Consider the following 21,627-nt stretch of genomic DNA (forward strand, 5'->3'; position numbering starts at 1 on the left):
CTATGCGACTTGCCACGGCTTCAGGGTCAAATCGAGTCTGGGAGGCTAGGATCTCACCGCATCAGTCACTGTGCTCCCCATGTGATTGGGTCATTTGCCTTCTGGGTCTCAGCGTCCCCTCCTGTGGAGCCCCTGTCTCTCAGAGCACTGTCATCTCCTTAATGTACCCAAGAGGTTTATAACTTTTTTTTATTATGAAAAGCTCAAGACCTTTACTTCTGAGGTCTGGTTTGAGTCTTCATCTGCCTCCTAGCTGTAGGTTGGGCTGGCGGGTGGGAGAGCCCCGGACGGGGGCCAGGCATCGAGTGTCACTGGCCCCCTCTCCCTGGGCGTCTCCCCGCTGTGGGAAGAGGACTGAGATAGATGGTGATGGGCCCTGAGGCATTCCGAGCCGGGCTGCCTCCCATCCTGTGCCCCTGCCCGGGCTCACGAGGCTGTGCTCTCTGTCCTGGGTGCTGTGCCCGTGGCGCGCCGCCCTCCTAGCAGGACCTGGCAGTGCTGCAGGACAAGCTGCGAATGTCCACCAAGAAGCTGGAGGAGTATGAGACCCTGTTCAAGTGCCAGGAGGAGACCACCCAGAAGCTGGTGCTGGAGTATCAGGCGCGGCTGGAGGAGGGCGAGGAGCGGCTGCGGCGGCAGCAGGAGGACAAGGACATCCAGATGAAGGGCATCATCAGCAGGTGAGCGCGGCCGCCTGTTCCTGCTCTGCGCCCGCTTCTGGCCCCACGCGCACGGAGGAGCGGACCTGTCCGCTGCCGTCCAGGAGGCCCGGGATCCGAGGGCGGGGCTGCTCAGCCGCAGGGTGAGCCGAGTGTGGAGAGAGAAGAGTGTCCGAGGCGGTGGGGACAGTGGCACAGGCCCGGAGGCGGGAGGTAGCCCGGAGTGTGGGGGGCCCACACGGTGCAGTGTGTGTCGATGGCGGAAGGTGAGGTTGGCCAAGGCAGCCGCAGAGGGCCTGGGCTCCCTGTAGGGAGTCATGTTTCCTTGCTGCGCACTCACAGGGGAGTTCAGAAGCTGGATGCAGGTGCCAGGAAAGACAGTGAGGGTCCATTCCGGGGCAGGAAAAGGAATGAATGTCAGTTACATGCAGTGGGTGAGGGTGGGAGGGAAGAAGTAGCCAGAATGAGCCCCGGATTTTTACCAAGAGCATCCAGGTGTGTCATGGTGCCAGTTACCGAGATGGGGACCTTTGGAAGAAGAGCAGTTTGGATGGGGCGGGAGAGAGATGATGCCAGTTTTGGATATGTTGAGTTTAAGGTGCCTGTGGGTTATGCAGGAAGATTTCCAGGTGGACCATTGACTAATGCTGACTCTCATCCTTATTGGTGGCTTACCTTTATTTCTGTGTTGATTCCCTTCTCTCTCCCACTCTGCCCACGGATAAAGTGGATACACCCTCCTGCATGTCTGCAAGCGGGGAATATAGTCAAGGTGTAGCATTCAGACCAGCCCACAGGGTCCCAGTCATGGAGTTTACTTCCTTATGACAGTACTACCAAGTGCAAGAGGAGACCGTGTGGACTTACAGCTTGTTTGTTCACATGGTACAAGAGCCTGTCATCAGGATAGATTCAGCAGGTGTGCAGTAACCGGGATGTTCCCCCACCTGGCCTCATGCTCTGTCCACTGTAAAGATCCTTCCTTAATTCCTCCTGTTCAGACCACCTGTTTCTCTGCTTCTAATTATTGCCTGCTTGATTTACCTGTGGGTTTCTTCTTTATAAAATGGTTAGCATGAGCAGAGGGCCTATAACCAGGGTGACTGGAAACCCCCTGTTGACTGAACTTCCAGCTCTGCTCTTGGCTCACCTCATGTGTGTGGTTCCAAGAAAGGAAACACTTTTCATTTAACCACATTCTCATCTTATCTATTCTCTGAGAGGTGCACGCTCTCCTGAATTCAGTCACACATTTATTTCTACTAGCCAAGCCTGGTATTTCCTCCCTGCTGTACACATCAATTAAGTCAATTTGGTTGACAGTGTTGTTCACGTCTTCTATATTCTTACTGGTTTTTCTCTGTACTTGTTTTCTATCAATTATTGAGAAAAGGATAATGAAGTTTCTAATCCTAATTACAGATTTATCTGTTTCTCTTTTCATTTCTATTGGTTTTCACTTTATGTTCACTGAAGCTCTATTCTTAGACACATACACATTTAGGCTAGTTATGTGCTGTTGACGAAGTGATCTCTTTATCATTATAAAATCATCTTCTTTATCCCTTGTAATATTCCTTGCTCTGAAATCTACCTTGTTTGATATTAGGATAGCTGCCCTAACTTTCTTTTGATTGGTATTAGCCTGGTATATCCTTTTTCATCCTATTTATACTTTTAACCCAATTATGTCCCTCATTATAAAGTGAGTTTCCGTTACAGACACCTTATTGTTCTTGCTTTTTATCTAATCTGACAGTTTTCTGCCTTTTAATTGGAATGTTTAGACTATTTACATTTAATGTAATTGTCAATATAATTACATTTAAACTTATTATCTTGCTACTTGTTTTCTATTTGTACCATCTGTTTTGTTCCTTTTCCTGCCCCCTTTTAGATTGAGTATTTTTTACGGTTCCACTTTATCTCCTTTATTGGCATATTAGCTGTATCTTGTTGTCACTTCAGGGCAGGGGTTAGAAACCTTCTGTAAAGGGGCAGATAATAAGTGTTTAGACTTTGCAGGCCACATGGTGTCTATCGCAACTATGTAACTAATATGCTAAAACTCCGCTGTTGTAGCAGAAGCATGTGCGTGGTGTGGCTGTTCACGGAAACTAGCAGTGGACCCAGTTTTTCCCTTACCCAGGCTGTGATCACAGGGACTCTGATCGTACCTTTTTCTTCTGGCTGATTTACAGTTTTTTTCTTTCTCATCCATTGCCAGCAACGTGATTATGAAGTGCCTTGACATGTTTTCTGCATGGGTTTGTTGCGCTCTTGGATCTGTGGGTGTGGGGTTCTGCCTCCTTAGTCTGTTTTCTGGGACTTTAATTGCATATACATTAGGCTGCTTTACGTTGTCCCACATCTTACTGATGCTCTGCTGTTTCCCTTTTTTCATCTTTTTCCTGTGTTTTATTTTAGATTGTTGCAGTGTCTTCAAGTTCACGAATCGTTTCTTCTTAAGCGTCTAATCTGCCGTTAATCCTATCCAGTATTTTTTCATTTCGGGTGTCGTATTTTTGCCCCTAAGTTTTCAGTTTTCTTTAAATCCCATCCATTTCTTTTCTCATCATGCTTACGCGTTCCTCTGTTTTCTTGAACGTGTAGAATATATTTATAACAGCTGTATTAACGTCCTCGTCTACTAATTCTATCATCTGACATCTTCTGAGTCTGTTTTTATTGCTTTTCCTCCTGGTCACGTGTTGGTTTTGTTTTCCTGCTTCTCTGCGTGCTTGATGATTTGGGGTTGGATGCCAGACACTGTGATTTTCACGTAGCTGTTGGATGCGTTGTGTTCCTCTCAGTATCTGGGGGCTTTGCTCTGGGACACAGTGACGTTGGAAGGATCGGTTTGATTCTTTGGAGGCTCACTTTTCAACTTCGTTGGGGCGGGTCCTGGACAGGCTTTAGCCTAGGCCTGATCTGGCTTCACTGTCGAGGACTTTCCTGCTGGGGATTCTACGTGATGCCTCCTGTGTTAGTGTGCTTTTCCACACTGCCTAGAGGGATCATGAGCTATTCCTGGGGTGGTTTTGGGTATTCCTTTCCAATGGCTCTTGCCCCAGCCCGGCTATTTTCTCACAAGCGTGCAGAGCAGTCCTCAGCCAGAGCCCCACGGGGACCCCTCAGGAGATAGGTAGAGTCCTCTCTGCATTTTCTCCTCTCTGGCACTGCCCCCCAAAAGCTTGGCTCCCCCACCCTTCCATCCTCCCAGGGTCTCCTTGACTCCACGTGACCCCTTCCCTCCGTTGCTTGCCGGGACACTGCCAGCAGTGGGTGGGGCTCGCTTCGTGTGTTCCCTTCTCTTAGGGGTCACCGTACTGCACTGCACTGCCTGCTTTTCAGTGTCTGGAAACCTTTGTTTTCATATATTTTGTCCAGTTTTCTAGTTTGGTTTTTTCTTAGGGCAGGAGGTTAAATCCAGTGCCTGTTTGTTATTCCACCATAGCTGGGAGCAGAAGTCTCTCCCCCTTCCTCCATTCCTCCCACTCCTGCTTCTCACAGGCTTTGCTCAGTGACGTACCTACCTATGACAAGGAACTTCCCCTCTTGGCGTGAGCCCACACCCCTTCCTCCTCAACCCCTGATCCCATTGGCTTTTCACGACAGCCCTCTGTGGTACCTGCCCCAGCACATTGACCTCCCTGTGCATCTGCTGTGAAATGGACGAAGTGCTCGCCTGGGGGCTAGATGCTCTGCTGCTCTGGAGAAGTTGTGCGGGTAGAGACGGAAATAAAGCAGTAGGTGAACTCCTCTGAGAAGAGTGTAGAGCAGGAAGAGTGGCCGCGGAGGCAGAGCCCTGTGGAGCCCTGACAGCCTAGGGGCAGACAGGACAAGGCCTCTGCAGAGCAGTGGCCTGGGAGCTAGGATGCAAAGCCAGAGAGCATGGGGTCTGAAAGCTGAAGGAAGAGAGTAGGAAGGTGGGAGTGATCAGCAGTGACTGACAGGTACGTGGGAGACAAGCAGGCTGAGACCTGAAAGGGTCTCGGGGAAGGAGCAGCTGGCCACAGGCCCCCGCTGGCCCTAGTTCCGAGCTTCTGTGGATCGTGGTCCTCACGTCTTCCCTGCTCATTACCCAGGCGGCAGGCCTTGCTTGTCCTTCAGCTGTCCAGTTCAGTGCGTCCACCCCCACCCCCACCCCCAAGACAGCCAGCCGCTGCCTGTTCTCTGTCCCCATGGCCCACAAGCTGCCCACTGCAGAGCGTGGTTACCTTCTCCCTGCCTGTGTCCCTACTGCCTTGCGACCTCGAGTGCCCGGCACAGCCTCAGTGAATACGGGGCGGGTGGAGAAAGCTCTAGAGCCTCGCAGGGCCTGTGTTTCCCACTCAAACCACACGTCTCATGATGTTACACCACCTGCCTGGCTCTGGGGTGTGGTGAGGATCTAACACCCACTCCCACCCCTGTGGCTCCTGGAAGAACACCAGGAAAGGGCAGCCCCAGGGACTTCTGGGGATTTGGGAACAGAATCTGGGGCAGGTGAAGCATAAGGAAGGAGCAGGCTCAGCCTGTGTCAGTTGTCGGGGGCCAGCTGGAGGGTCTGTGTCCCAGGCAAGTGTGGGAGGTGAGTCTATGGCCCAAGGAGGGGCTCTCCTAGTATGCCCCCTCTGTGCAGGGGTGATGGTTTGTTCCCATCAGGCCCCACACTCACCTCCTCACTTGCACCCTCAAATGCCAGCCTGACTGTCCTTGTCTCTGGTAACAGGTTGATGTCAGTGGAGGAGGAGCTGAAGAAGGACCACGCGGAGATGCAAGCAGCTGTAGACTCCAAACAGAAGATCATTGATGCCCAGGTGTGGGGCTCTGGCCTTTTGGTCAGCCACGGGTGTTAAAGGACCTGGGATAAGGAGGGGGTGACTTTGGTTTCTTCACATCCTCAGTCATACCCCACTGCAGAAGCTAAGGAGGATAGGAGATCAGGATCTCTGCTCCAAGAAGTCAGACTTGAGGGTCTCGGTGGACCACAAGCTCACTAGGACAGGCTATGAAAAGGGCGGGGCAACTCCTCCCCTGCAGGGGCAGCTTGGTGGGTATTGCCTTTCACCAGGGTTCCTGACCAAAGAGTGGAAACTGTTGGGAGGGGCATGGGAAAGGCTGGGGGTGACAGCAGGCTTGGGAGAGAGGGAGCAAAGGAGCTCTTGTTCAGAGCTGTGGCTTCCCAACTGCATTGAGAGGGGAGACAGTTAAGAGACTGGCCTCCAGTGTCCTTCACCCGGGTCTGCGCCCTTTTCCTCTCCAGGTCCAGGGCTTGCTCAGTCTGGAAACTGCACAGGCTGACTGGTAGCTGTGGCCTCTGTGTTGTACACACCAGTGCACACACACGTGAACAAGCTTGTGCCCGACACTGCTGGGGCTGCTCCCTTTGGGTGAGAAGCAGGTGATGAGGTAGAGACATGAGGAAGGCGGGCGCAAGGAGGCGTTGGTCCATGATGGCAAGACCGCCTCCTCCCCAGCAGGACCACTGCCGCCTCGGTGCCTTTCCCATCCTTCACACGTGGTATCTCCAGGCCCCCTGCCTTCCCCCTCCCAGCGCTTCTTGTAGGTGGACACAGCTCCAGGGAGATCCCTTTCCGGCACGGACCCCCTTTGGCCCAGGAGGCCATTCCGCGACCCCAGCTGATGCCCTGTTTGCCCACAGGAGAAGCGCATCGCCTCACTGGATGCTGCCAACGCCCGCCTCATGAGCGCCCTGACACAGCTGAAAGAGAGGTACAGCATGCAAGCCCGTAACGGCATCTCCCCCACCAACCCCACCAAATTGCAGATTACTGAGAACGGCGAGTTCAGAAACAGCAGCAGTTGTTAACCTGCCCGAGGAGGGAGGACCATGGTGGCCCAGGGCAGGGTCTCGGCCTGGGGAGGAGCGGCCCCAGCGCAGGGGCAAGAGGCCGAGGCTTGGCGCCTCCCTCCAGCCGCGGTCCAGGAGGCGGCCGCAGAGGGAGCCGCGAGAGACTGACGCAGCGCGCCGGGGCACAGCGGCCCGCTCCCCGAGAAGCGCGTTCGGTGCAGGCCCGAGAGACTGCGGGCTGGGGAGCAGGCACAGGGGCTGCGCAATGTTTGTCGGGTGTTGAATCTGGTGTGCGTCACCTTTCCTCCTTGACCTGGCTGAGTGCATGTACCCCCAACCCCTCCCCAGGGAGGGAGCTGCCCGGAGAGCTGGAGGGTCGGAGAGCCAGGGGCCTACTCTCGTGGCTTCCCCTCCCCAGGACTGCCAGGCAGCCAGGCCCTGCCCTGTGGGACCTGCCCCTCAGTTCCAGGAGCCGACGGGGCGGTCAGCAGACGGGGGGGGGGGGGGGACGGGGGGGAGGATGGAGCTGCCGGAGCGCCGGGTCCCCCGCCTATCTCCACCCCGAGCACCTGTCCCTGCATGCGCGGGGACCCTTCCCGGCTGTGAGGAACCGAGGAGTCACCTGCCCCCAGACCCTCCGCCTTCCCGCTCCCGCCCTCCGTCCTCCCCTCCCTAACTTGTTCTGTCAGGTGGACCCAGCGAGGACCGCAGCTCTCTTCTGGGCCCTTGCGCCCGTGGGAAGATCCAGGACCTCCCTCACTTGCCACGTGGGCCCAGGCTGATGCTCTGGGGCTCCCCGAAGACAAAGACCTGGGCAGAGCTGGCCCAGGCGGCACTGCGCGGTGCCGGCCCCTCTCCCGGAGCTAGTGTACCCGGGCACGGTGGCCCTGCAGGGAGTGGCCGGCAGGTGCTCCCCCTGAGAGACAGGCTGAGCTTTCCTGATGGATGGTTAAAGAAAAGTCTAGCGCCCGCAGGCCCTGAGAAGGTGGATAACTGTGATTTTTTTTCCTTTCACAGTATGCATTAGAAACAAAAGCCCGCTTGCTCGCTTGCTGGAACACAGGGGCCTTTTAAATTGAGCGTGCGCACTGCATGGGAAATAGCGGCCCTGGAGGATGTTAGACTTGCTCCCTCTCCAAGACAGCAGCAGCCTGCACCCGCCCCGTGTGTGCGGCGGCCTCTGCCTCAGCCCTCCCAGGCCCAGCCGAGGACCAGGCGCTGCAGACAGGGAGGTGCTCACCCGCGGCTGGGGCCGGTTTTCCTCAGCTCTAGGCTGTTCTGTAGCTTATCGGCCCTCCCCGCCCCCCCTTGCGGGACATAGGTGGGCAGGAGCGTGGGTCTCTCTCGTCCCTCCCTGTTCCCACCCCTGGCCCTGGGGAATCTCAGGCAGGAGCTGGGGCGTTCACCCCGCAGCCAGGAGCCGCCCCGTCTGCCTCAGCCGTGCGAAGCTGGGGAGACCCCTTCCTGTTGCTGGGGCTGGAGACGCTCCACCAGGGCCCAGGTTGCCCCGGCGGGGGGCTCGGACCACACTGCGCCCCGTCCTGGGGTGAAACCAGTTAGCCCAGAGACCCGCTTGTGGGGAGAGGGCAGGACCCCCAAGGGTCACAGACCTCAGGAAGGCAGGTCATGGGGGCGGAGGCCTTGCCTCACTCCTCTGGCCACACAGGCAGGGCCTGGCCCCGTGAAGTCCTCCTCTGGTTCCCTCTCACCCCCCCGCCCCCGGCCCCGCCGATGCCTCATTGAGCAACCTCGGACTGAGCGCCTCTTAGCAATACAGGGGGGAGGTTCCCAGGGCCTGGACAGCCGGGCTCAGGAGGCCAGCGGTGGCCGGTGCTGGCGGCCCCTGGCCTGGGTTGGGAGCTCTCAGGCCGAGAGCCTTATTTACTTAGTGCAAAAACTGTAAAAGTGTACAGACTCTTCCCAGATTTTTATCTGAATTGCAAGTCTGACGATTTTTGTAAATGTTCTTGGTGTTTGACTGTAATGTAACTATTTCACCTAATGGTTGTACATAGTCCTTTAGTCCTGGTGCTGCCGAGGGCTGCCCGGGACCGCTGCTCTCCGACGGTTTTTATTTTATTTTTAATCTAGAGAACAGTGCTGGGCAGGAGGCAGAGGTTGTGGATTTGGGTGATGGGTTTTTCCCTGCCCGTGGCATTTTATCTGTCGGCTGTGCAGCGTGCTCTCTGGCTGGTGGGGACGTGTGACCTGCCTGGGTCACACTGAACCCGCGTCCCTGAGAGAGGAGGAAGGAAGGCATTCCCTGCTCGGGGAGACCCAGGCCCAGCCCTGCTGGGGAAGGCTCTCCCCTCCCCTCTCCTGCCAACACAGGGAGGCCTGACATTTTGCTTAACTTTTATGTTTAGGGTGAAGGAAACGGTCAAACTTCCTGTAAGTGGAGACTCTTTCCGCCCGCCCCGAATGGGGGTGGGGAACCAGGGCCAGAGCTCCAGGCACCCCCCCCCCTCCACACCCCGCAGAGCATCTGCCCCAGGGTACACCTCTCCCCCTCCCGCCCCGGCCGTCTGCGGAAGGCAGACCGTCCAGGGAAACGGCCCCTCTTTTCTACACATTCCCCCAAGCCGCCCCCAGCCCCCATTCCACCTCCCTGCCCCGCCTTTTGTAAGTATGTGAAAAGGAAAAAATGCAAATGTTGGCGTCTTGGCTGGAGCGCCTCCCTCCAGTTGTGACTCTAACTATGTAATAATGTACAGAGAAAGTTGTTGGTGTTCTAAGACTGTGTGGCTGTGCAATTTCTGTACATTTGCAATTAGAAATATTAAAGATTTATTTAGCTATTTTAAGCCTGACTCGCCTCTCCATTCAGCTGTGTCTCAGGAGCTTTTCCAGGAGTGACTCCTGCATCGTGGCCTGATACTGTTCGTTACCAGCACTCGGTTCACCCTGGTGGCAGTTGTGGTCGGGGAGACCCTGCATGATCTGGGATTGCCCGTCCTCTTCCGGGCTGGGGTCTCTCCCTCCCCCTCGCTCTGACAAGCGTGGACTTTCTAGGCTCCCAGAGCTTGGCCCCTGCATTTCCCTACAGCAGACACCAGCTCCTGCCAGACTCTGCTTCCCCAGCCCCTGAAATCCTACTCCAGGAGGGAAGGAGGTGGTCCAGGGCCACCAGCAGATCATGGCTGAGCTAGACTTAAACCCAAGCCTCTGATACCTGAGAAGCCCTAACTCATGGCCCAGACCCACCTGCAAGGCTGAACCCAGGGCCTCTGTTGGGAACAAGCCAGCGCCTGAGCCCCTTCAGTTGCACCCTGCACAGGGGACAGGTGAGCACTGCAGGAAAAAAAAAACAAACCCATTTCAGACCGTGCCCTTGTGGGTTCCCGTCTCCCCTCTCAGCAAGGACTCCCTGCCCTGTTCGCCACCGTGGTTCAGCCAAACCCGTACTCTTCTCGGACCTCCCAGCCAGACGCTCTCCCTGCTCCAAGAGCCAGCCCCCTAGCCCACTGCGGGAAGACGGCGGCGGTGACCCTCGACCCCACCCCGGCTCACCGCCAGCCAGGCGCCCCAGCTCTCACCTTGCTTCCTTCCCCAAAGCAGCCACAGGAGAGGAGAGGACCCCCATTCCTTCCCGAGGCAGCCCCTGGCCGCCCCTTGCTTTCATCACTCCTAACTCTTTAGGCCCTGCCCCTCCTTCTCACAGCATTTAAAATACCAGGTCTCCACCTGCTCTCCAGGCTGGGTTTTCTACACTTCAGACAACCTTTTTTAAAGCGTACTTACTGCCTGCAGGGACTTGCCATCTCCGCCTCCGGCCTCCCGCCCTTTCCCCAGCCCTCTGTAGCCTGGCTTGCCTTTCCCACCTCCACTGCCTCATTGCCAAACCCGTGGGCCACCTCAGTGCTTCCGCACCACTGACCCTGGTTCCCAAACTGGTCCCTCTGCTGAGGTGATGCCCTGTAAACATAGAATTCAAGGAAACAGCAATGACTGGAACAGAAAAATCATTTCATGTTGACAGGCATTTGTAATGAAGGTACAAAACCCATGAACTTCCATATGTGGATTAAGGAGCATCAAGTAGAAAGCAAAAACCGCTGGAAATGCAAAAGAAAAAAATCGACAAAAATACAGTTGCGTCTGAGACTAACACCTCACCGTTATTAGCTTATGATAGATCAAGGAGGCAATAAGAACCCAGAGGGTTTTAATAATTAATAAGGTTTAATAAGCAGGGATACATCAAGCTCTTACCCTAGAGAGAACACACCTTCTTTCACGTATACTTAGAACATCACCCAAAGCTGACTGCATGTGTCGAGAAATGAAAAGCTGAAAAAGCTGGCCAAAGAAACAGTTTGGGGGCTTCCCTGGTGGCACAGTGGTTGAGAGTCTGCCTGCCGATGCAGGGGACACGGGTTCGTGCCCCGGTCCAGGAAGATCCCACATGCCGCGGAGCGGCTGGGCCCGTGAGCCATGGCCGCTGAGCCTGCGCGTCCGGAGCCTGTGCTCTGCAACGGGAGAGGCCACAACAGTGAGAGGCCCGCGTACCGCAAAAAAAAAAAAAGTTTGGCCCACATTCTGTACTTTGAAGCAATAAAACTAGAGATCACTAGAAGACATTTACTTAGTTTTTCTTCTATCAGAAAGTTTAAAAAATAAATATTACATCAGTAGGATTAGGTTTTTAAAAGAAATAATCTTCCAGTTAAACAAGGTATACTGATGACATGCATTTATCTCGTTTCCTTTTCAAGCACCACCGTACTGACAGGACTGAAAAGATGATCACTCATAAGGGCAGAATTAATGTAGGAGGAGATATCAGCATGTAAGAGAATTCGAAAAGCTTTGGCAGATGGAGGTTGATGAAAGAGCATTGACTAAATTAGCAGAGGGCGCGATGAACCGGAAGTGAGCTGATCAAACTTAGACCTAGTCAAACTTACAAGCTTTTGTACAGCAAAGGAAACCATAAACAAAATGACAAGACAACCTATGGACTGGGAGAAAATATTTGCAAATGATGCAACTGGCAAGGGCTTAATTTCCAAAATATACAACCAGCCCATACAACTCAATACAATAAAACAAACAACCCAATCGAAAAATGGGCAAAAGACCCGAATAGATATTTCTCCAAAGAAGACATACAGACGGGCCAACAGGCACATGCAAAGATGCTCAACATCACTCATCATTAGAGAAATGAAAATCAAAACTACAGTGAGCGACCACCTAACACTGGTCAGAAGAGCCATCATGAATGGATAAAGATGTGGTACACGTATGATCCAGCAATCCCACTACTGGGCATATACCCAGAGAAAACCATAATTCAAAAAGACACATGCACCCCAATGTTCATTGCAGCACTATTTACAATAGCCAGGTCATGGAAGCAACCTAAATGCCCATCGACAGACGAATGGATAAAGAAGTTTTGGTACATATATACAATGGGATATTACTCAGCCATAAAAAGGAATGAAATTGGGTCATTTGTTGAGATGTGGGTGGATCTAGAGACTGTCATACAGAGTGAAGTAAGTCAGAAAGAGAAAAATATCGTTTATTAACGCATGTATGTGGAACCTAGAAAAATGGTACAGATGAACTGGTTTGCAGGGCAGAAGTTGAGACACAGATGTAGAGAACAAACATATGGACACCAAGGGGGGAAAGCCGCGGGGGTGTGGGGATGGTGGTGTGATGAATTGGGCGATTGGGATTGACATGTATACACTGATGTGTGTAAAATTGATGACTAATAAGAACCTGTTGTATAAAAAAATAAAATTAAAAAATTAAACTAAAAAAAAAGATGTGGTACGTATATACGATGGAATACTACTCAGCCATACAGAATGAAATAATGCCATTTGCAGCAACTGTATGGACCTAGAGATTATCATACTATGTGAAGTATGTCAGAGAGAGAAAGACAAATACCATATATCACTTTCATGTGGAATCTAAAATATGACACAGAATGAACTTATCTACAAAACAGAAACAGACTCACAGACATAGAGAACAGACTTGTGGTTGCCAAGGGGGAGGGTGGGGTGGGAGAGGGATAGATTGGGAGTTTGGGGTAGGGATGCAAACTATTTTATACAGAATGGATAAACAACAAGGTCCTACTGCATAGCACAGGGAACTCTATTCAATATCCTGTGATAAACCACAATGGAGCACTTTTCATGCCTAGCGCAGCCATGGCTTGTGGTCCCAAGAAGCACCTGGAGCGCGTAGCAGCTCCAAAGCATTGGACGCTGGATAAACCAACTGGTGGGTTTGCTCCTCGTCCATCTACCGGTCCCCACGAGCTGAGGGAATGTCTCCCACTAATTATTTTCCTAAGAAACAGACTTAAGTATGCCCTAACAGGAGATGAACTAAAGAAAATCTTCATGCAGCATTTCATTAAGATTGATGGGAAGGTCTGCACTGATATAACCTACCCTGCTGGTTTTATGGACGTCATCAGCATTGACAAGACGAGAGAATTTTTGTCTGATCTATGACACCAAGGATCGCTTTGCTGCTCATCATATTACACCTGAGGAGGCGAAGTATAAGTTGTGCAAAATGAGAAAGATCTTTGTGGGGACAAAAGGAATCCCTCATCTGGTGAACCATGATGCTCTCACCATTGGCTACACTGATCCCCTCATCAAGGTGAATGACACCATTCAGATTGATTTGGAGACTGGCAAGATTACTGATTTCATCAAATTTGACACTGGTAACCTGTGCATGGTGACTGGAGGTGCTAACTGGGAAGAATTGGTGTGATCACCAACAGGGAGAGACATCCTGGTTCTTTTGATGTAGTTCATGTGAAAGATGCCAATGGCAACAGCTTTGCCACTGGGCTCTCCAACATTTTCGTTATTGGCAAAGGCAACAAACCGTGGATCTCTCTTCCCCATGGAAAGGGTATCCACCTTACCAGTGCTGAGGAGAGAGACAAGAGACTGGCGGCCAAACAGAGCGGTGGATAAAATGATCTCTAGGCAACACGAACGGAAGTCTTTGTACTTAATTAAAGACAATACTGCATTAAAAAACCACAATGGAAAAGAATATGAAAAAGAATGTATATATATGTATATATACATGTTTGTATGTATAACTGAATCACTTTGCTGTACAGTAGAAATTAATACAAATTGTAAATCAAATGTAATTCAATAAAATAAATTTTAAAAAAAAGAAAATGGGAGAGGAAAGAAATCTAGAAGCTCAATCCAGGATATCTAACATCCAACTATTGGGAATTCCTAAAGGAGGGAAAAGAAAAGGAAAGGGGAAAGTGATCAAAGGAATCATAAAAGCATATTTTCCAGAGTTGAAGGAAGAACTCAAGTGTTCAGGATGAAAGAACCCAGCACAATGGATGGAAAAAGAGCCCCTCCAGGGCACAGTGTCATAATTCCCAAACATACCAGAGCTGTGTGGATCCGTGCTGGCGTTAGCCAGGAGCCCAGGGGAAGGAAGCAGTGGCTGAGTACATGGGCCTAAGTGAGGAGATAGGAACCATGGCTCTGGAGAGCAGAGAGTCTGGTGTTCCTGAAAGTTCCTGGTGGAGAGTCTCAGCGAGAGATCCCGGTAAGAAATGGTCAGGTTACATTGAGACTAATCAGGGCGATCATGTGCTGTTCTCTGGCTACAGTCAAGACTAGTTAATGCCCTACAGGGCTGTAAAACCACAAGCAATGGGGGCGCCCAAAATCCACAAGTGAACACGTAATACACACACTATGTACACACATACGTAGTGAATGGCAAGTCGAATAAAGATGTATTCCCCAGGTGATAGAACAATCCTGGGGTGGTCCTCTTAACAATATTCCAGTGGGACACTGGGATGACAAGTTGGGATGACAAGCTGGCCTCCTTCTGCCTTAATTCCAAGTTTGGGTGATTTTTCTGAACACCCCTTGACAATGCAAAGCACAAAGCTTCAATGACCTGGCAGCAATGTGAGTGACTGAAGCAGGCCCACATCAGGGGACACTCAGACCCAGTGTTGAGAGACAACAGGGAGAGGTGGGGACTGGGGAGAACAGGAGAGCACACACTCTTTCTCCAGGTGTGGCTCCTCCTTGGCATCAGGGACCATTGCCATGGATTTACATACCATCCATTCTCTGCTCACCGATTCCCACACTTTTATACCCAGCTCCACTGCTCCCTGAGCCCTTCACAGGGCATATGTCCACTTGGCATCAGGTTTGATATGACCCCAAAACCTGTTCCTCCCTTCGTTTTCTAACCCACCAAAATGGCTCTGCCATTCTCCCCGTTGCTCGAGCCAAGAGCCAAATGTGACTCCCTGATTCTTGTCCATTAAAAAGAATGGATAACAGCACAGGAAACTGTAAACAAAATGAAAAGACAACCTATGAAATGGGAGAAAATACTTACAAACGATGCAACTGACAAGGGATTAATTTCCAAAATATACATACAAACACCTCATACAACTCAATAATAAAAAAAAAAACCCAATCAAAAAATGGGCAAAAGACCTAAATAGGCATTTCTCCAAAGAAGACATACAGACGGCCAACAGACACATGAAAAGATGCTCAACATCACTAATTATTAGAGAAATGCAAATCAAAACTACGAGATATCACCTCATACTGGTCAGAATGGCTATCATCAAAAATGTCTACAGGGCTTCCCTGGTGGTGCAGTAGTTGAGAATCTGCCTGCCAGTGCAGGGGGCACGGGTTCGAGCCCTGGTTTGGGAAGATCCCACATGCCGCGGAGCAACTAGGCCCGTGAGCCACAACTACTGAGCCTGCGCATCTGGAGCCTGTGCTCCGTAACAAGAGAGGCCGCGATAGTGGGAGGCCCGCGCACCGCGATGAAGAGTGGCCCCCGCTTGCCGCAACTAGAGAAAGCCCTCGCACAGAAATGAAGACCCAACACAGCCAAAAATAAATTTTTTAAAAAAATGTCTACAAATAATAAATGCTGGAGAGGGTGTGGAGCAAAGGGAACCCTCCTACACTGTTGGTGGGAATGTAAATTGGTGCAGCCACTATGGAGAACAGTATGGAGGTTCCTTAAAGAACTAAAAATGGAACTACCATATGACCCAGCAATCCCACTACTGGGCATATATACAGAAAAGGCGAAAATTCTAATTTGACAAGATACATGCACCCAATGTTCATAGCAGCACTGTTTACAATAGCCAAGACATGGAAGCAACCTAAATGCCCATAAACATATGAATGGTTAAAGAAGATGTGGTATATATACACAATGTACTATCACTCAGCCGTGAAAAACAACGAAATAATGCTATTTGCAGCAACATGCATGGACCTAGAGATTATCATACTAAGTGAAGTAAGTCAGATAAAGACAAATATATGATATGATTTTTATGTGGAATCTAAGAAAATGATACAAATGAACTCATTTACAGAACAGAAATAGACTCACAGATACTGAAAACTAACTATGGTTACCAAAGGGGAAAGGGGAGTGGGGGAGGGATAAATGAGGAGTTTGGGATTAGCAGATACACACTACTATATATAAAATAGATAAGCAACAAGGACCTACTGTATAGCACAGGGAACTATATTCTATAACTTGTAATAATCTATGACGGAAAAGAATCTGAAAAAGAAATTATACAAATAAATGAATATTATATATATGTATATATATTTTATATGTATGACTGAATCACTTTGCTGTACACCTGAAACTAACACAACACTGTAAATCAGCTACAAAAATTTTTTAAAAAGAAAAGATACATGCACCCCAATGTTCATAGCAGCACTATTGACAAAAACCAAGACATGGGAGCCACCTAAGTGGACACCTAAGTGTCCATCAATGGATGAATGGATAAAGATGATACATATATATATATATATATATATATTTACTGAATAGCATAGGCAACTGTCTTGAATATCTTGTAATAACCAATGATGGAAAAGAATCTGAAAAAGAATGTATACATATTGTATATACACACACACATACATATAACTGAATCACTTTCTGTACACCTAAAATTAACAGTATTGTAAATCAATTATAGTTCAATTTTAAAAATCATATTAAAAAAGGATGAATAGATTTGGAATGATGGTCATCATATATTATGTATGAAAGGCAAGCAGTAGATTGGTATACCCATTCCTTTAAAGAAAATTAAATAAATTACATCACATATAATAAGTTACATAGAAGAACTATGTGGAAGCAAACATATACTATTAATAGTAACTTCCTCAAAGGAATGGTGCTCAGCAGGGTGGAAGGGAGGACTTGCATGTTCTACTTTATATTCCTGTTATTGTTTGAATATTTTACGACCAGCTTTTATTTTGATATGGAGCTGTTTAAGAATAAATAAAACATATCCATATAATAAAACACTACACAGCCATTACATCTGTAGAAGAAGAATAAGTGACATTGAAAGATGTTAATAATACATTAGGTATAAAAGCTGATAACAGAATCATATGTCCAGAAGGATTCTGGCTTAGTTTTTAAAAAATCTATTTGCAAAAAGAGGTCTGGATTAGGAGATAGTAGTGTATGTAAGAGCCAGAGCTTGGGCATAAGGGAGACCTGGGTTTCAGCCTTAAGGGCTGTTGATTTGCCTATGATCTTAGGTAAATTGGGAAAGTCCTCTCAGTCTCAATTTCCTTAACTGTAAAGTAGGGATAACAGTATCTACACTATAGAGAGGTATTCTGTAAGGATTTGCTGAAATAATGCTTGTCACCCCTAAACTTAGCACTTAGTTACTGACACATAATAGATAAATGCTACCTGCTCTGGGAGCAATAATGATTATTCTAATAAAATCTTCAAATAATAATTATTACGGATATATACCAAGGTGTTAACAAAACACTGACCTAGAGATAATAAATGGCTTTTTATTCCCCCCTCCCATCTCTGTGCTTAATCAGTATTTTCTAAGTTTCTTTTTTCTGACCATACTTTTGCTTTTGTAATAAAAACATATTTGAAAAATAGAATATTTCAAGTCAATAGCCAACATTATCCTTAAAACATAACAGACATTCCCAATGAGGTAAGAAATGACTTAGATGCAGGACTCTGCTGCGTTTCAAGGCAAAAAGGCAGGAAAGAAACTAACTAAACTATTGAGACAGAAAAGACAAAAGTTAGGGTCATCTTCTTAGAATTTCCCTGGGAATCAACCAAAAAACGCTCCTGGTTCAGTAAAGTGGCTGAATACACAATAAATATACAAAATTGAAACTGCTTTCCCAGACACCCATTGGTAGCTATTAACAGAGTGGGCCTGTGGGTAGCAGGAGAGGCAGGTGGACAGGGGACCTCAAATCTGGACAACCTGGTGAGGCTGTACACACAGTGTGGATGGTGACCAGCCCCCAAGCCAGGGAAAGAGCCAGTCTCCAGAACATACCCCACAGTGCACCCAAGCCCCGATCTTATTCTCGTGAACAGTACAATTATACTGCACTGTTACTGAATTTGTATTAAAACAGTCGTGTATTCAACATCAATGTTGAACATTTACTGCTATTTTTGTGACTTATGCCACAGCCCTTTACTCCTAAATACTGCAGTGAATATTTACTAAGATTAGAGATATTCTCTTACATAATCACAGTATAGTTACCCACCTCAATTTAACCCTATTACAGACTTTTCTCTCATCTAATATTCACATTCCAACATCCTCAGTAGAACCAGTAACATCCTTTTATACTATTTTTTCCCTCCAGCACAGGATCTAGTCTGGGGTCAGATTGCATTCGGCTGTCGTGTCTCTTTAGCCTCGTTTAATCTGGAACATTTCTATGACTGTTCTTTATCTTTTTTTTTTTTTTTTTTTTTTTTGTGTTACGCGGGCCTCTCACTGCTGTGGCCTCTCCCGTTGCGGAGCACAGGCTCCGGGCGCGCAGGCTCAGCGGCCATGGCTCACGGGCCCAGCCGCTCCGCGACATGTGGGATCTTCCCGGACCGGGGCACGAACCCGTGTCCCCTGCATCGGCAGGCGGACTCTCAACCACTGCGCCACCAGGGAAGCCCTGTTCTTTATCTTTTATGACATTGACATTGGACGAATACGACCAACCATTCCTCCCCCAACCCCCACCCACCCTTTTAAATAAAAATAGTTTTGCATTTGTCTGATGTTTCCTTGTGACTAGTTTCTAGTTATTCATTCTTGGCCAAAATACTGCAGAGAGCATATATTGAGTCCTTCTTAGAGTAATACATCCGGAGGCACATGACACCTGTCTATCCCTCCCTGGTGATGTTAATTTTGATCACCCGATCAGGGTGTGGTCCGATCTCTCCACTGTATAATTACTGGGGTTTGTTTTATGGTCTTGCTTGCAACTAATATGCAGTCTGTGGGGAGACAGTCTGACATCATACAAATATCCTGCTCATTGCCAAAACGTCCCCCTAGATTTAGCAACCCTTAATGATTCTTGAGTGATCCAGTCTTTACTAGGATGGTTGCAAAGGATGGCTTTCCAGTTCTAGCATTTCTTCCACTTCACTGGTTGACTCAGAATTTTACTGTAGCAAAGGTCCTCCATTCTTCCTATGTATTTGCTTATCTGTTATCAGTGTGGGCTCGTAAATGTCTGTTTTTATGGGCTTATAATTCATTACTCTACTTGATTGTTTTGGTGCTCAAACACTCCCAGATTTGGCCACTGGGAGCCCCTCCAAGCCAGTGCCTGTGTCCTGTGACACACCCTCGATGTGGTTTTTGAACATTCCCTTACTTTCTAGCCTCACGAGATGTCCCAGGCTCATCATGTACCTACCCTGCCCCAGCTCTGGGATTAGTCATTTCTCTGAGGAACTCTGGGGAATGGAATTACAGACCAAGAGCTGAGAGCTGCTAGAATATCCTTCCTTCTTGACCTTTTCAGCAGACAGAGCTAGGAAATAAATGTAGAGTGTGTGTGTGTGTATACAAATATACATTCAGGACTTCCCTGGTGGCACAATGGTTAAGAATCCACCTGCCAGTGCAGGGTTCGGTTCCTGATCGGGGAAGATCCCATATGCCGCAGAGCAACCAAGCCCACGCGCCACAACTACTGAGCCTGCGCTCTAGAGCCTGCCGGCCAGAACTACTAAGTGCGCATGCTGCAACTGCTGAGGCCAGCATGCCTAGAGCCCATGCTCTGCAACAAGAGAAGCCCGCACACCACAACGAAGAGTAACCCCCACTCGCCGCAACTAGAGAAAGCCCTCGCGCAGCAGCAAAGACCCAATGCAGCCAAACAACAACAACAACAAAAATACATTCAAACACATATACATGTGCACGTATATATACACATTTTAGAAATCATGAGTTTGCATCTATATCTCCAAATCCATGGAGTCTGAAGTTTAACAAGTGTTCTGAGTGACGCCTGCGATCAGAGGAGGGGGAGGGGGAGCTGCTCCCGGACCCCTGCCCCCAGTGGGAGGGGGTGCGGGCACAGCCTGTATGGAGGAACGGACAAGCATGCCAACCTGGACGGCAAATTCCTTCCTGGACTGTTGTCTCCACTGGCAGTGAGTCTTGCTTTGCTCTCCATGGTCCACCGAGCCTTAGCGTACCAGTCTGCAGAAGTCTCTCCGTAGGGCCTGAATGATGCTGAAGTAACTCAAATGATGCTTCTTCAACAAATGGGAGCGTGCTGCTAAGAAGAAGGAGGGACTTTGAAAAGAAAAACTTGGGATTAAAGCATATCACTGCTAAGAGCAAAAAACAGAACACGTGTGCTTAGAAGTCAAAGTCGTGGTCCATGCTAGAACTTCGGCTTGAAGAATTATCTAAGAGTATTGCAAAAGACAAATAATTGGAAATCTGGAGAAATAAACAATCATACTAGCAGAAAAGCAGGCAAAGGATATGAAATGGCAAGTCACAAAGAAGCAATACAAATGGACAGTAAATAGGGGAGAATATGCCCATTCGAACTAGTAATTCAAGAAAAGCAAATGAGGACAGCAATGAAAATATGCTTTTGGTCTAACAGTGTTTAGGTAATAGAAACAAAAAAGGAAACAACCTAAGTAGAGAAAAATATATAAAATATATTGAGAAAATGTAAGCGCTGTGATTCTGCTGCATCAGGTATCACATCAGATTGTCAAGGTGAATTTGTTTTGTTATTAGGCTGTAGGGTCCAAGTTTATTCAACTTTGTACACTTAGCACCTAACGATGCTCGGCACAAAGTAGGTTCATAAAGGGAAAGGTCATATTTCTTGACCACAGAGCAATAAAAGTAGGAATTAATCACAAAAGTTTATCTGCCTCTTGGAAATTCAAAATGCATGTAGAAGCATGTGTGCAAATGTATGTGTGTGTGTGTAGGTGTGAGAGCCAGGGACACTAGGTGTGATGGGTGTGGCGTGGGTCCGTGTGGGTAGATATCGCCTACACGTTGGGATGGGATGTGTGTGTTTGAGCGTGGTTCTGTCCAGGTGGTCTGTATATCGGTGTGCATACGTGCTGGGCTGCACCCCACGGGCCTGCAAGCCTTGCAGTTGTCCAGCCTCAAGACCAAAGAAAGAGCCTGGAAACAGCCACGGAGACATCAGTGGTTTATTGGACAGGTGATCTTACACGTCCAAAACAAAGGGTCCTGGAGCAACACTCCACGGTGTACAGCAGACGGCAGGTACGACACGGCAGCCATTTCGGCTACTCAGGGGAGAAGGAGGCTGCCATTTACAGGGGAATTGACGTCAGGTTGGCTCATCAGTCACCAGGGAAACCGCGGCTGGGGCCCATCCCTCACCGCCCCTCTGGTTAATAACCATCACCATCACGAGGGCAGTTGTTTCCCTTTAAGAAACTAGCAGGTGGAGCCGTTCTGGCCTAAGGACTAGAACAATTACTAGCTGGGGAAGGGGGTAAAGATGCTCAGGTGATAGCGTGTAGGAGAAGCAGGGCCTGGTCGAGCAGGGGACGTACAGAGAGCAAGAGGGCCGCCATCTTGAGTGGCCTGACCACACACTGCCCGCTACGTCCCCTGCGCGACCCTTAGCATCTGGCTCGCCCCTCTTCCGCAATATCCCTGGGGTCAGGTATGCAGAGGGGCACTGCAACCAGATACCACACGTGCGATACAGACACAGCACCTAACCAGTATCAAGGGTAAGGCACTTATCCGGTCAATTTTTCATGGGA

At 49.1% G+C, this 21,627-nt stretch overlaps 2 protein-coding genes and 1 pseudogene across 25 annotated transcripts in view; 2 read left to right on the plus strand and 1 right to left on the minus strand.

Annotated features, from left to right (window-relative positions):
- DAB2IP (DAB2 interacting protein) overlaps nt 1-9,260 on the plus strand; it is a 193,728-nt gene extending 184,468 nt beyond the window's left edge. For 14 of the 19 annotated variants that reach the window (XM_049710762.1, XM_033427266.2, XM_049710764.1 and 11 more), the window contains 3 exons: nt 484-680; nt 5,374-5,461; nt 6,307-9,260. In XM_049710762.1, the coding sequence (XP_049566719.1) occupies nt 484-680; nt 5,374-5,461; nt 6,307-6,474 (453 nt within the window). In that variant the 3' untranslated portion in view covers nt 6,475-9,260. The other 5 variants (XM_033427271.2, XM_012532839.3, XM_033427268.2 and 2 more) reach the window with 3 other exon arrangements.
- The window catches only part of TTLL11 (tubulin tyrosine ligase like 11), a 277,747-nt gene continuing 264,121 nt past the window's right edge, over nt 8,002-21,627 (minus strand). For 5 of the 6 annotated variants that reach the window (XM_033427264.2, XM_033427260.2, XM_033427258.2 and 2 more), the window contains one exon: nt 8,002-20,129. In XM_033427264.2, the coding sequence (XP_033283155.1) occupies nt 19,790-20,129 (340 nt within the window). In that variant the 3' untranslated portion in view covers nt 8,002-19,789. The remainder of the gene's footprint in view (nt 20,130-21,627) is intronic. The other variant, XM_033427259.2, reaches the window with a different exon arrangement.
- LOC101276588 (40S ribosomal protein S4, X isoform-like) lies at nt 12,621-13,505 on the plus strand (annotated as a pseudogene).

Source organism: Orcinus orca, chromosome 6, assembly GCF_937001465.1.
Source record: "Orcinus orca chromosome 6, mOrcOrc1.1, whole genome shotgun sequence".
NCBI classification, from domain to species: domain Eukaryota; kingdom Metazoa; phylum Chordata; class Mammalia; order Artiodactyla; family Delphinidae; genus Orcinus; species Orcinus orca.